The following is a 15,208-nucleotide window of genomic DNA, read 5'->3' on the forward strand; positions in this document are numbered from 1 at the left end:
AGCTCTCCTTGACCCCTCTTCTCCCTAGGGCTGCATCCCATAGGATTCTTCCAAGCAGATAATGAAAAAAGGCCAAGATCTGCTCTCCTGAAGTCCAGGGTGGTGATCCTACTTTTTGCCCTGTTCCCTCCTCTCAGGAACTTGAGCATCACTATCTCATGGTCACTGCAACCAAGGATGTCACTGACCTTCACACCCCCAAACAGTTCTTCCTTGTTTGGTAATAATCAGGTCCAGCAGAATGTCTCCTATCATCAGCTCCTCAATCCTCTGTTAGGAAGTGGTCAATGTGCTCCAGAAACCTCCTGGATTGCTTGTGCCCTACTGTGTTACCTTTCCAGCAGATATCAAGGTGGCTAAAGTCTCCTATAAGGACCACAGCCTGTGAATGTGAGGCTTCTTCCAGTTGTTTAAAGGCTTCACCTACTACTTCTTTCTGATCTGCCAGTCTGCAGCAGACACCCACTACAACATTGCTCATTTTGGTCTGTCTCCTAATCCTAACTCAAACTCTCAGCCGGTTTATCTGTCTCAAGGCAGAGTCCCATGCATTCCCTCTGCTCTCTCACAAAAAGGGCAACTCTCCTTCCTCACCCTCCTGGCCCATCCTTCCTGAAGATCCTGTATCCATCCATTGCAGCACTCCAGTCATGTGAGCCATCCCACCACAGGTCTGCGACTCCATAGCCCTGTAACCGCATGCAGACTTTCAGTTTCTCCTGTTTCTTCCCAATGCTGTGTGCATTATTTTGCAGGCGTTTCAGAGAGGCACCCCATCTTGCTGATTTCCCAGGAAGAGTATGAGGGCTTTTCCCCCACAATACTGTCTTGTAGGCAATCTCTTATTTATGTGCATATTGGGGTGACCCAGCTTTAGCCCTATTGTGTTGATTGTAAGGTTCCTCCTGTTCACATAAACCCAAACCCTTTGTTTTCCAATCTAGTCTACCACTTCCTCACTTGATTGTTGGTCTTTTCCCCTCCCTTGTCGCTTTTGGTTTAAAGGTCTCCTCATCAGGTTGGCCAGTCCTTGATTGTCAGTCTCATGGTCATGGAAACCAAACCAAAACTGTTTCTGACATTGGATGCACAACCAATTGTTGACCTACAGAATCTGTCCACTCCTCTTCAAGCCCTTCCCCTCTCCCTGGGAGAATCGAGGGGAACATCACCTGTGCCCCCATGGCTTCCAGCCATCACCATCATAGGAGTCTCCGTTTCCCAAGCCAATAGGCGTAGACTGTCTGCCCCTCCTTTGGTACATCTGGGGTCTCAGGCACTTGAAACTGCAAGGTCTTGAAGAAGGATCTGGTCAATCTCTTCCTCATCATCTCCAATACTCACAGGCTGCTGCCCTCCTGTAGCTCCTTTACTTGGCACCACAGATCCTCAGCAACTGCACACCTCCCACAGGCTAGAAGACCACCTCCTACTGCCCCAGCCTTAGTAAGAGGTCCCAAACACTCCCTGCGGCCCAAGACCTCCGGAGCTGCATAACTCTTCTGAAGCTCTATTTGGGTTGGCGCTTCAGCTTTCAAAATTTATTTTGTACCCATTTTGATGGTTTTATAGACATTCCTCTACTTAAACAACACACCCCCGCTCCCCCGCCCCACATTTCTCTCTGAAGCCTACAGCTAACTATATATATTGATATTATTGGTAAATAGTAGTCCTTGGTAATCATAAAACCAGTACTGATGTTTTCAGGATGAACACAGTTTTAGACTCTTACTACTGTGTTCTTGTCACTGGCCTACTTTTGGGTTATGACAGAAAAGAGTATGATTCCCTAGGGTGTGGGGAGTTTGTTTGTTTAGTTTTGTTTGTTTTTTTAACGTTCCTGTACATGCCACTATCTTCACAAGCCTTCTCAAAAACAACCAAAAAACCACGAGGCAAATTACCATGATTTGGTTAGGTCATCCTCCTTTACTTTTTCCCCCCCATATAAGTAGTAATTCAGTTACTGTTTCAAGAAAAGCTAGTTATGTTACAAATCTTTCACTTGAGAAAAGCAGCTCAAATGCCAAAAAGGCATCTGATCTGGAAATCCTTTCAAACAATTCCCATTTTTGTTTTTAAAAAGCTCTGCTAACAAAAGGGGAAGAAGTTTCAGATTGGTTTTCTAGGTTGCAAAGACCGTGATACAATTTAAGATCATTTTTTCCTGTTTTATTACATCTACAGAAATAAGGACTCCATCAAATAGTTTCTCAATATTTTTTTCTCCCTACTTAGACCACCTTAAATACTACCTGAACTGCCATCTACCTGTGTCTTATCCTATTCTGCTCTTTCTTGCAAGTTATTGCAAAACGGTAAGCAAAACTTTAGGAACTGAAGAGAGACATATGTTACAGTTCAGTAGAGAGAGAAATCTGACAGTCATAATAATAGATGCACTCCAGGTAGAAAGTGGCAAGAACAGACTTCAGACAAATGAACCCTGAGGGACAGAAGTCAGTCACGACCATGCTCTCTAGGATCTGATGTTAACTGAATACCATCAACATTTGAGCTACTTCCTCTAACCTCCAAGATCACTACTGTCTCTTAACTGCAGATAAAGAAGAAACAGGACAATTTTTTTTAAAGTTTCCGTCTCTGATGAGCTGAAAGTAATATGGCAAGAAACACGAATATCACTAAGCCCATAAAAATGTCAAATCCTACCAGACTACCACAAAAATAAACTTACACTATGGCAGGAAAATCTGGTAAGGGTGCAGCCTCAAACAGTATTCCAAGTCCCACTTTGACTTGCTCTCTATGGTCTGATGTTAAAGCAAATGTCAAAGGCATAATCAAGCGTTGATCCTAAAAAAGAAACTACTTTGGTCAAAACAAGATATAACAGTCAACAACAAAAAATCCCACCCAGATATCACAACATCAAGGCCAATGAGCACAAAAATGTTTTATTCAAAACTTAAGCTACCTTCTTAAAGTTTGTGCTTCTAAGTTTCTGAGCCTGAACTCAATGGAAGTGATTTTAAAATAGTTTACACTTTGGAGTATTTAGAAACATGTTTTCCCATTAAAGCCAACGCAACAGGTAAAAGAGACTACTTAATTCCTTCAAGTTTTCAAGTGCTTGATTTCCATCATCGGGGTCACAAGCTTAAGTTTTGTAAGGATTTCCTGAGGACTGCAAAACTCTTATTGCTACCCATTAAATTACACAATTCCCATTCTTGAAAGAATTCTCCAAAACAGCATGAAGTATTTGACTATCTGGATTACTTTTTCACCTACAAACTAAATTGTTAAGGTACCATCTAACCAACAGTTACCAGGAGCTGTTTTGACCACACAAAGTCACAAATTAGATGTATATATTTAATAGTAACCAACCCCACAAATAATTATATGGTTGTGATAACTTTTTTCTAGTTTGTTACCTTTAAACTGCAGTCCTAATGCAGTCTTAAAAGGATAATTCTAACCAGGCAGCTGAAGTATGATTTCACATGTGTTACTGAAATAAAATTATTTGAGTAAAAGCAAACTGCTCTTATTTTAGAAGAATTAACAATGAAACAACCTTTAAGAATTGTGCCCAGGGAACTATATTTTCCTAGAAGTTTTACCACTTCAGAGATAAGCATGCAAAACATTCAGAACTAAAACTATTGTAGTGCAATGACACTTTCCTTCACAGATACACTACATAAGGCATTTTAAAATCATACCTGTAAAATTTTGTAGAAGCTGACCTCCATACCAGGTACATCCTGCTTCAGTCTGCTCATAAGATCAAGTGTTTTCAAAATAACATCAGCAGCAAGTTTGCTTTTAAACATACAAATAGAAGAGCAAAAAGGGAGGGGAAAAAAAAAGGCAGAGTGAGATTGGTCAAATCAGCACTGATAAATAAATTCAATTTTTAAAAAAATGAATAAATACCTTCACAAAGAAATTAAATATGTCTAGCAAGGCAACAATACCAACACCAAGAAAAATCACCGAGTTCTTTGGACATGCTGCTGAGCTTCTCCAGCATGCCAAGGATGGCAACAGTGAAGACCAAAAGAACACTTTCAAGTTGAAAGTGAGGAGGGTTTAATAGTAGGTCCAACTATATTTCACTGTTTTTTGGCCACATAACTCTTAGTTATATCGACATTCAGGTTAATGACACTGAAGGAATGTATTTCTATTTTCAGTGCAATAATTCCCTCCCCCTCCCAACATGTGATATTTTTGAACTCTGGTTGCATAAAATCAAAATGAAAAATTAGGTGCCATGAACAGTTCTAGTAAGCTTCAACTTGGATAAGCTTGAACTACTACACGAGGTTTAAGGTCATTGTTCCACATAAGTGGATCTCCAGCTTATGCCAAAAACAATATCTGAATGTTTAAGCTAGGTTTTACTTATTGAACTGACCAGCAACGTTACTTTCTATTGCCACAAAAATACAAGTTTGATTTAAAAATAGTACTGATTTACATGCATTTAAATGGTACTTTCAACTACAATATACTTTCCATTGGAACATTATCACAACTGTCATACGAGTCTTGCTAAATTAGATTTTAGATAAATTTGTGTGCTCACCACATTTTAGAGTCCACTGCTTTTGTCCCATAACCAGTATCAATCCCACTATAGGTAAATTGGTGTTCTATTAGAGATATGCATTGGCTGGCAGTCAGTACCTTCGAGGCATGCGTTTTCAGTATGTCATCTCTACAGACCAGTAGACTGAGTTAAGAATAAACTAATATACCTATGCTTATATATTGGCACCAAAAAGCAACATTTTCTAATAATAAAGGACACAAAAGTTAGTGTATCAAAGCACAAGAGCTTCCAAAAATGCTTTTAAAACCCAACTACATAAACCACTTAAGTCATGCTTAACTTACAAGCCAATAAGCTTCACTTTTCTACTAAAACACACACTTAGTTGGAAACAGACACCTAAGGGAAACCACAATGAGTGGCATAAAGAAAGATAATGAACAAAAGGCAGTGAACAATCAGTCTCTAATACAAGAACTAGTTCTCAGGGAGTGAATTAGCAAAGAGACTTTTTCCATAGAAATCAGCTTAGATGCAGGACCACGTCCTCCAGTCATGTCCTCCTTACTACATGACACCGTGGACACTAAGGACTCTAAGCGGAGCGTAAAACTGTATCATTCCACATTATTTTTGCTTGTTTCACTGATCTAAATTTGTATCATATTTGGCTGGGAGCAGCACTTGACTTAGCTAGGTGAAAATACTTTACTGATCAAGAAGATGGCCATCCAAACTCCCCTTTCAATTTCAACAGAAAACGCTCATCTTCATTTTTGATCTGCGAAGTGTTTCTATACCATTGAATAGGCACCTCATTTTATCCTGCACCACTGTATTACACCATAATTTCACAGCAATTAGAAAGCTACTTAAGGTCTTTCAAGATGACAGTCCTAAGTAAAATTAGGGCAGTTATTGTCATTAAAAGCTATTAAAGTGACCCAAGATGGACATTTCTTCTAACATCTTAGAGCAGATCATGGTGGAGGAATAATAAATTAACTGCCAATAGGCACATAAAAGGATATTCGTCAGGACATTAATAGCCTTGACCATTCTTTCATGCTTTTTCTTCACTAATAGCTCATCCATAATCTGTTCCGGCATCCGAAGATGATCAAGAAGAACAGGCAGCAAAAGATCCACAAAGTGTTCAGCTGAGGCGCTGTTCCCAGTATTAATAACATCCTGTAATAAACACATTCTATTTTATGTTAATATTTAAAACTACAGAACAAGGAAGCCAAGCCTATTCTACCCCTTCCTCCACCAGCCCGTCTTCTAGCTTTCCCAGCCGCTTGCTATTTCAGGTTTAAGACTGCTGATCAGTATCATACTGGATGAGGAAGTTTAACAAAGAGCACAGAAACAGCAGAAATTTCCTCACTTCTACAAGTCCTAGAAAGCAATTCTTTGATAGCTTTGTACTACCTCATGACTTCATGAACTGCTGTATCTTCCACTTAACTTTCAATGCAGACACATTTCTAAAATACAACATGTCTTTAAAAGAAAAGTTGGTTTACAAAGTATGGAATTCTAGCACAGGAAGAATTTTAGTTCAGGTATATTTTTACATGCTATTTTTCAAAGAAAATGTTAATAGTTGTTTAAAAATCAATTAAAAAATATAGCTGCTAAGAAGCTCTTTAAACTGAATTATCAGTCTTGGTACCTCAAAAACCTCTTTGAATAGTTGCAATGCTAGAACTGAACAGTCTTCAGAGCCTTCCAATGGTTGGTTTGACAAGTGCACCAATGCAACAGATGGTTCAAAAGTCTTTGAGCGAGTCACAAATCTGGTATTTCCAGAGACTGGCAAGCCAGATGGTTCCAGTATTGCCTGCCGCAGGGTGTGACGCAGTTCTATCACAGAACAGAAGGCAAGCAGCAGTTCTAAGATCTGTGAGAAGTGAATGAGAGTTCAAATGCTTTTAAATCAAGTACTTATACGAAATTGCAACTCCCATAGCACAAGTCTAAAGAGATATGTAAGTTCTATGCAACTCCTTTTAGCACTTCGAAGTTTCCTGAAGAATAGTTTTCTTTCCTTAAAGCCAAGTCAGCAGCAGAAATACAGTTCATTAGACTGGTGAAGGCTTGTGACAGTTAGTATTCAGTGTATTGCTTTCCCTTCTTTTTTAAAAAGCATGATTGTTGGCTAGCGATCTAATAAGCAGTAGAAATGTGTATACGGTCAGAATGAAGAAAGCTATGGAAGGGAAAATATTCTGAAACACAAATGGATGCACATGTGCATACTCGGAGACAAAGAGGAAAGCTCCTTGTCAATATGTCTTTCTAAATAAAACCAATAAACAACAACCACCACCACCATATGCACAGAAACATTAGCATTTATCATTTACTATGATGGGAAACACATTCATGAAAAAAAGCTTAAGATTCATTTCACAGATGTATTTAGCCCAAATATTTTCACATTTCATATTTTAGCCTTTAGCAACAGCTGGCCAATGTTTCATTTATGTAAGGTGGCAGTGAGACAAAGTTGAATGTTACAGTTAACTGCTTAACCGAACGTGGCATCGATTTGTTCAACTAATATGAAAGAACTTACTCCTAAGTCTTTGAAATTGGCATCATGGTTCCCTGATCATCAGTTCAAAGTCTGAGTAGTATTAATTCAAGTTTTAGCCAATGAAGTGGGGTACACACCGCATTTCTGGTAGATCCTAAAATTTCTTATTAGCCAAAGCACAGAAAGTGTTTATGTTGGCTTTCTGCCTTTATGTCTGTTGCCTGAAAGCAGACACACATAATCTGGCAGAAAACCCAACCATTACAAATTCAACCTAACAGCCTTTTGAACAACTAGAAAATATAAGCTTGATGAATATCATAGGTCACTTAAGAGTCCTGAAGTCAATGTATTTCATTATCAACCCTCATATACAAGGAGCCTACTTACGACTACAGAAGTGGAACTAGATTAGAAGTCACACTCTCTTAGGCTTAAACTGAAAAAGTATAAGTACCTTAGATGATGAATCAGGATTCCTTCCATGAAGAAGATCTAATACTTGACCAAGGCATGAGGTAAAGTGCTCATACCTACAGCATACATAGAGAAGAAAAAAAAAATTGTAATTTCAACACTCAGACATTTATACCGAGTGATGAATGCAAGTGCCCTTTTCTCCTCCTTACCCCCAAACACTTCAAGTACAGTGATAGTTTTAATAATGTAATTTCCATTTAACATAGACTAAGCTTTAAAAATATTCTAAGAATGAAAGCAAATTCCTTAAAATAAGCCAAGATTTCCCAGCTATTTTTACTACTAGATTTAGATTCAAATTCAGCAACTAATTTCTGCTAGCTGAATTTGCAGAACGACTAGTCAAGCCCTCCACAGAACTACTCAGTAAAGCCCTCCAGTAAAATTATTACTACTTCAACCATACTATTCCACTTCAAGATAATATAGGCCTGTAAAAGGCAAGATAGCTATTCATCAAGCAGTCTGACCACCAATACTGTCCAGACAAAGAATTACTGAACACAACTATTAAATATTCCTTAAGTGACAACAAAAAAACAGGTTTTGATTCATGCTTCTGTGTGAAACTAGTAACAGAAGAATCCTTTAGTTTCAGGTACAGCAGTTATAATCAAGTAGTAACATTCAAAAAGCATCTAGGGATTTTTTTCCAGTGTTTGGTTCAGAATACAAATAGCATACAGCAAAGGAACTGAACAAGAGCTTAGGAAAAATATCCTGTACTTTTAGGAAGTGAAGACATACCTGGTAAGATAATCTGCAACTTTAGGGTTCTTCAAAAGATCCATGAGTAGATCAACAGAGTATTTTCTTGTTAGAGTACCATCTCCATTTACAACAATATTGAATATTAACTGAAATGTCTGATGAATATTTCGAGCGTGAAAGAGCTGAAAGGAAGAAGAAAGTTACGTATGGGCATATACTTACTTTACTGGGTATCTTGCTTATTGAATCTACCTGGCATTAGAATTTTATTTTGCCAGTGTGACTATTAGTTTTATCTACAACTTAAGAATAGAACAGACTTCAAAGTATCACTTACTTTTTCTCCTACTTCTTCATTTAAAGTAAGGCTTGATAATACTGAAAGTGCAAATACAACCATAGTCAAACTACTATGGGCCAGGAAACTTATTAAGGTACGATAGAAACTCTTCACACTATTCTAAAGCAAAAAGGAGAAACATAGGCATTATACATTTTATTCTGTTTTACAAAAATACCAAACTTACAAATCGTACATATTTATAAATAAGCCATAAAATTATGAATAATAATACAAAAAATATATTAGAATGATAACTGTTCTCCAGGAAATCTATTTTAGTGTTCTACTGCATTATACTGGTGTTGATATCAATGACTAAATTCTCTGTTGAACTTGTATAAGGAAAAATGGAGGAAAAAAAAAAAAAACAACAAGAGGAAGAAATTCCATCATTATTTTAAAGAAAGATGAGAAAGTAATTTTGCTAAAGTCTCCAATAGAAAATAACCACTGAAAACTGACCCCCATCCCTTCCCTGCTCAGTGATCAGATCTGACAATAGTTCCTCCTTCCCTCCCCCTTTCTTCCAAGGTAAACAGTACAACATTCACTGCCATGTAGATGAATTTGTATTTCTGAATTGAAAAATAAGTTATGTTTGCACTGATTTATGAAGAGACAGGAACCGAGCAGCTCAGATATGGATGTGTATTTAAGGACAAGGGCCCTGAGCTGACATAAAAATCAGTGGTATTTTATTGATTTATCTTTTGAAAGGCAGAGCTCTTTCTTGGCAAAAGTTAATGCAGCTTGCCAAAAATCCAACTACAGTCTTTATGTATTAACAACATTTAATTTTTTTTTAAACAAAGGATGCTCAAATTTTAAATTAATCTTTCATTTGCAGAGAACAATTGCAGAAACTGAATGCATAACATAAGCTAGTGCAACAACGCAGAAGCATAGAAAAGGAAAGAGAATACCCAGCTTCCTGTTCTACCGGTTATTTTCTCCAATACAGGAGAAGCAACCGCCAACTCTGGAGAACAAACAGGTCAGGGTTATTATTGCCGCAAAAAAAGTGCATAAGAAATATTAAGGTGATTCCCCAGAGTCAAGTAATGCTCTTTGGCCCTCAAGACAGAGAATCATGCAATAAAAACAAAACTCTTACCAAAGATTTTATCTGAGTTTGAATAGATAAGTTGTGACGACAGAGGTTTGCCAGGAGTCCTAAACACGGTATTGTTAACTCATCTTCAGCGGATTGACTTAAAAGAAGAGTCCAGAAATTTAAACAAAGATGTTTTTATTAAAGCATCCAGAATTTAGTTACAAGAATTTGTGGATTGGGGGCAGGATGGTTGGGGGACATCTTATTTTGGATTTGTTCGTTTTGTAATTAGACACCATTCCTCCAAGCAAAAAAGATTGCAATCCCCATAGTGTGGGCAGTTTTTAACTGAGCACATAGTATCAGAGATCAGTACTATCAAAGGTCCTTTTTTGCAGGTGCTTTTAATAGTCATTAGATCTCTTACAAGGACACTTGCACAAAATTCGTATTAATCAATATAAATCTGTTCCTAATGACAAGCATGAATTTTCTCCTGGCTTTTCTCTTTGTTAGCCGCCTGCTCCCAGGGGTGTGGGGGTGGGCTAAGAGGCCAATTAATATTCAATCTCCCAAAGTCCCATAATCACTGCATTTGACAATCTGTAACAACATGGTTTTCAAAGAAAAATCTGTTAACTTCAGAGCAAAAATGCCACAGCTCACTCTGGAGACCAGGTTAGTGCAATATGCTAATGGCCTTCAGAAAGTTTAGAAACTTAGCTAGATATTTCCCATAGGAAAAGACAACTAAGTACACACTTACACATGATGCATTAGAAATGAAATTAGTTCATCGATGTTGGCACCAGCGCAAAAGACTGGAACATTGTAGGTTAGCTTCTGCAGCAACTGAATACTCTGAGGAAATAAAAAGCTATTCACATATGTCTTTCCTATAGCATCTCACTGCAGAATGTTACAAGTTACAAAAGCTGAAACTGAAAGGACAAATAACAAGACACAACTGAATTAATTTTCAGACTCTAATGTTAACATAACAATTACACAAGCTGCTGCAAGCACATTGAGTAATGTCCTACCACACTGATGTACTTATTAAAAGTCCAAACTGATGAATAAGGTTTTATTTTGACAGAGGAGTTACCTTTTTAGCCCATCCAATTCTCCCCTTTGCCGCATCAGCAAGTTCTCCATTCTGTCAGTGAGAAAGGGGCTTTGTCCTACTGAAAGATCTAGAAGTTGCACCAAAATCCAAAAAGCGCTTTGCAACCTCTGGCGGAAAGTATGCTTATAGGAAAACAGGTTTTCTGTAAAGACTGCCAACAGATCTAATGGTAGTAAAGTCCTTCATACAGCGTTCTTTCAGCACATAACTGAGTTAATATGAAGTTAATATACTCAAACATGACAAAAATCACAGTATAGGATAGCAGCTGAAACAAAATCTCACCATATAAATATCTGATATAAGAACTTAAAGGTCTTATAATTGGATCTACTTGGTGACTACAAAATATCTCCCACTGACTGGCAAGTCACCTGGATCCCTAAGCCTTCTGGTACTCCTAGTGCCTTGAGAAACAGACAAACTGTGAGAAAAGTGTTCTTTACTGGATGTTTGACTCATTTTCCACAGATCAAGGGCAACAGAACTGCTAGCAAATTCATTTTCTGTTTTCCCTCTCCAGAAAAGAGATGTGACCACAGGTAGCCAACAAGTACTTGCTGAAAGCTCAGAGCCACGTATAAGAAAGCCTGTGCATATTTTAAAAAAAATAAAGAAAATTTTGCCTAACTTTACTATTCAATGCACAGAAAGGACAGGTTAAAATTGGTGAAGTCAGACTGTGAGAGATCATGTGTTCACAAAAATAATAATAATTAAAAAAAATATATCAATAATCAATCTGCACTTGGCTCCTAAAAGTAACCTTCCATTAGCACAGCCCCCTTGCATTCACTGGCAGATAGCACTGATCAGAGGGAAGGATGCATACATGCCCTGCAAACCTTCCATGAGAACTGGCAGCCACAGCTTTCCTTTCACTCCTTCACAATTACCTGTCAAAGTATTGATTAGACAAAACAATCTCCACGCTTTTGTTATGAACGTTAGGAGAAATAACTAAATACCTCAACCGGAAAATAGCCTTCCAAGCTCTCAAGCAGTGATTTCTTGAAATAATTTCAAAAACAGGTTTTTTTGTTTGGTTGTTAGTTTTGGGGTTTTTTTGGTTTGGTTTTTTTGGTTTGGTTTGTTTTTTAAATTAAAGCCAGAGAGAAGCACAAGCAAGATTAAAGAGAATAAGAACTCTACGCAGTGTTAAAATCCTGTCATACTAGCCTCATTCAGCAAATAAAATACACAGCTAAGGTCAACTTCCCCTCAATGCATTATTTTAGATAGAGCTTTTAAAGAGTTACTATATGCATACAGTATAATGTATACTATGTAACAGTAGCCAAATATTATTAAGCATTAGTTCCTGTTACCTGTAATAAGACTGGGTCGCTAAGATTAGTAGAACTTCGATGAACCACTCCTGCCAGCACACTGGTCAGATTGTAGGTATCCTGAAGAGCTTCTCTAGTCTCATTGTCTAAAGCTAGAATTTAAGAATTATTAACAAAAAACCCTATCTAATAGCAAAAGCAACTGTTGTATTAGCTACCAATCTAAGCAGAAACCAAAGTCTTTGACCAGTGTTTCATGTATATTTCACAAATAACTACAAATAAATCACAGCTCCTATGCACTTGCATCTCTACCTTACTTCTGAACTTACAGTTAATTGAAACACTAATACTTTTCCTTAAGATGCTTGGACATTGAAGGAGTGGCCTACCTCCTACCTACAAAGTTTTAGTTGTGTTTGAGATCTTGAAACCTGCACTTAAAAGGCTTTAAAGCTTAAAATCAACGATCTCAGTTTCTTGCTTCACACTATGGTGGGCAAGTAGACTAAAACTGATACCTTTGTAGGGTTATCCAGCAATAGTTAAATAAAAAAAAAGCCAGTTCTGCTTAGGCAGTCCTGGAAAAGATGTAGCAAACAAGGATGACAGGTAAAGCAATAGATCAGGTGGAGGAGGACTAAGTCTTAAAATTTTCCAGACCCAACAGCTTGGGAAAGGTAGTTAAGAACCCCAGCAACAAATATAATTTTACACAGTAACTTTCAAAAACGTAAAAGGAAGCTCAAAGAGGCTAAAAACTCCAAGAATCAGAGAAGATAAACAAGGAGTCATCATAAAGGACTCAAATCTTGAATAACTACTCATGCATGATCAGAAACTAAGCAGTGAAGGGATAATTTTTCCCTGTATATGTAACCTAGATATGTAGGTTATGGTGAGCACAGAGGTCCCTAGACAATGAAGTCCTACTTCTGTGAAATGGAAAAAAAAAAACCACCAAAAATGCATCTCAAGAAACAAGTAAGAGGCAGCAGAACCTATTTCATAATTGGGAAACTTGATGCACATAGGCCCAGGCCATGGGAGAGCCCAAACTGCTGCCCAGCAAACATTCCAATGGGAGAGGTAAACTGAGGTGATGAGAGTTGATGTAACATGGCTTCTCCCTATCTTTGCATCCCCTAAGCAGGTTTCTTCACTTCATTAAAAGAGACAGTCTTTTCAAGCTCCAAAAATCAAGGACAGAGAATAATTCCTCACCCTACCCACTGAGGAAACAAATTCTGACAAGCATGATTGTGGTCATTTCACAGCGATGACTTCAACTCTGCTTCTCATGGTGATTTAACATCTTATTTGGCCTTGTACATACAGTCAGGTGGCTCAGCCAAGCATTCCACTACAATGAAAAGCACTTCATCTTTCACACCTTACACTTCTTCCAAAAAGTTCATCACCCATGCCACTGAATAAGCACCTGTCCTGTCTTCCCTTTCTCAGACCAAAGATAAAGAGTTCAGATGCAAACCTTACCTAGCTGTGATAGAAAAGTAACCACAGACAAGGTTAAAGATGGGTTTATATTAACATCCTCGAGGAGTTCTACTAGGCAACTGAGACATTCACTTGGTAAAATCTGGTTTGAAGTAAATAATCGTGTAAGCTTCAGTCCAGAGAGAACCTGGAGATGAAGGGAGAAAAACAACCTTAATTACTCAACTGCAACAAAGTATTTAACACAGAAGTCAAAGCATAGAGTTGTATTAAATAGATTTTGCCCTATTTGACAAACCGAGAATGTAAGTGCCATTCTAACAGGACATCTGTATTCACATTTGCTGAAAAAAAAAAAAGTTTTGAAAAAAATCTGGATTTCATTCCTGTGGATGTGTTCCCTTTACACTGTGATCATTTATAACATATTGGGGCTTCTTTTGTTTGCTTGCTGATGGCATTCATAGTAACAGCATTCTTTTTAATCTCATAGCTGTAGCAGAGCAACACTTTGTATTTCTTTACACACTGAACAGAATTAATACCACGTTACTCTTCCTACATATGTTTTAGTATAGATAAAAGGTGGGGTTTATTTATTTTGAAAGAACAGCCAAACAGATTGCTCAACACAAACATTCAGTAATTAGCCTTCAGCTCAGCCCAACAGCCTGCTTTCTAAAGACGTGGGCTGGAATCCAAAGGTGCCGCTCTGCAGGAAGGATAAGCAGTAACAGGTAGTGCTGCTTTGGGAGCACTCTGTGCTTGAGATGAAAAAATGGAACCCGAGTTCAGGGAAGCCTACGTAAGGAGATACTGAAGATGATACACCTGCACATCAATACAGGTAGACACGAGTTATACTTGCATAATAGAGCAACATAATGTTTTTGCATATCCCCTGTATACCTCTTTACAATGGATATGGAAAAGAAAGCTAAGCTGAATACTAACTCTTATATTAATATTTTAGCAATTAAAAAAATAAATCTGTATTTGAAAAAGGTACCTTGCAGATCAAGCAATTCAGTCAATGTGTCAATCGCTCACCATACCAAGCCTGCCCACTGACAGGGTTGTATCCAAGGCTCTACTTGGAGGTCAGGGAAACGGACAGCCCTACCCCTTAGCAGCAAACACCTTTGATTATGTGCTGCATGAAACTGGAAAACTCCAGATACGACAGCACTTCATCATTCAAACTCTAATAAAGTTGTGAAAATAAGCAATCCTTGAGGGTCAGAATTTAGGGGATATAAAAAAAAAAGTCCCTCATAAGGTACATTATATGCTTAGCCCATGTAAATATATAAAGTATATAAACATACTGCACGCATCTGTAAATACACACAAACGCCATAAAACATTACAATAAAAGACATTGTAATAATCCCGCGATATTGCTAAAAACTGAAACGTTTCTCCAGTCCGACGGCCTCCCTCGGCCACCAGCTCCCCTGGCAATCAGTCACCGGGCGAGTTTCCCCGTTTCAGGCCGCTGAGCCACGGGGAAGGCCGCGGGCCCGACCGGGCCCGCTTCAAGGGGCGCCTACGGGCAGCGGCGGAGCGGAGCCGGCCGAGGACCCGGCTGCCCCAAAGCCCGCGCTGCGGCCGCCCAGAGGGATGGCGACGGAGAAGAGCCACCCGTGCCCCCAGGCCGCCGGACAA

At 38.4% G+C, this 15,208-nt stretch overlaps 1 protein-coding gene across 1 annotated transcript in view; it reads right to left on the bottom strand.

Annotated features, from left to right (window-relative positions):
• Nucleotides 1-15,208, bottom strand: part of KIAA1524 (KIAA1524 ortholog) — a 28,552-nt gene that overhangs the window by 13,020 nt on the left and 324 nt on the right. Inside the window, exons 2-13 of the mRNA XM_009321383.1 lie at nt 13,580-13,752; nt 12,122-12,234; nt 10,431-10,525; nt 9,725-9,821; nt 8,605-8,727; nt 8,304-8,449; nt 7,534-7,609; nt 6,210-6,437; nt 5,563-5,722; nt 4,565-4,706; nt 3,696-3,795; nt 2,702-2,820 (exon numbers count right to left, since the gene is read on the bottom strand). Of these exons, the coding sequence (XP_009319658.1) occupies nt 2,702-2,820; nt 3,696-3,795; nt 4,565-4,706; nt 5,563-5,722; nt 6,210-6,437; nt 7,534-7,609; nt 8,304-8,449; nt 8,605-8,727; nt 9,725-9,821; nt 10,431-10,525; nt 12,122-12,234; nt 13,580-13,752 (1,572 nt within the window). The remainder of the gene's footprint in view (nt 1-2,701; nt 2,821-3,695; nt 3,796-4,564; nt 4,707-5,562; nt 5,723-6,209; nt 6,438-7,533; nt 7,610-8,303; nt 8,450-8,604; nt 8,728-9,724; nt 9,822-10,430; nt 10,526-12,121; nt 12,235-13,579; nt 13,753-15,208) is intronic.

This window comes from Pygoscelis adeliae, unplaced genomic scaffold (assembly GCF_000699105.1).
Source record: "Pygoscelis adeliae isolate BGI_AS28 unplaced genomic scaffold, ASM69910v1 Scaffold363, whole genome shotgun sequence".
NCBI classification, from domain to species: domain Eukaryota; kingdom Metazoa; phylum Chordata; class Aves; order Sphenisciformes; family Spheniscidae; genus Pygoscelis; species Pygoscelis adeliae.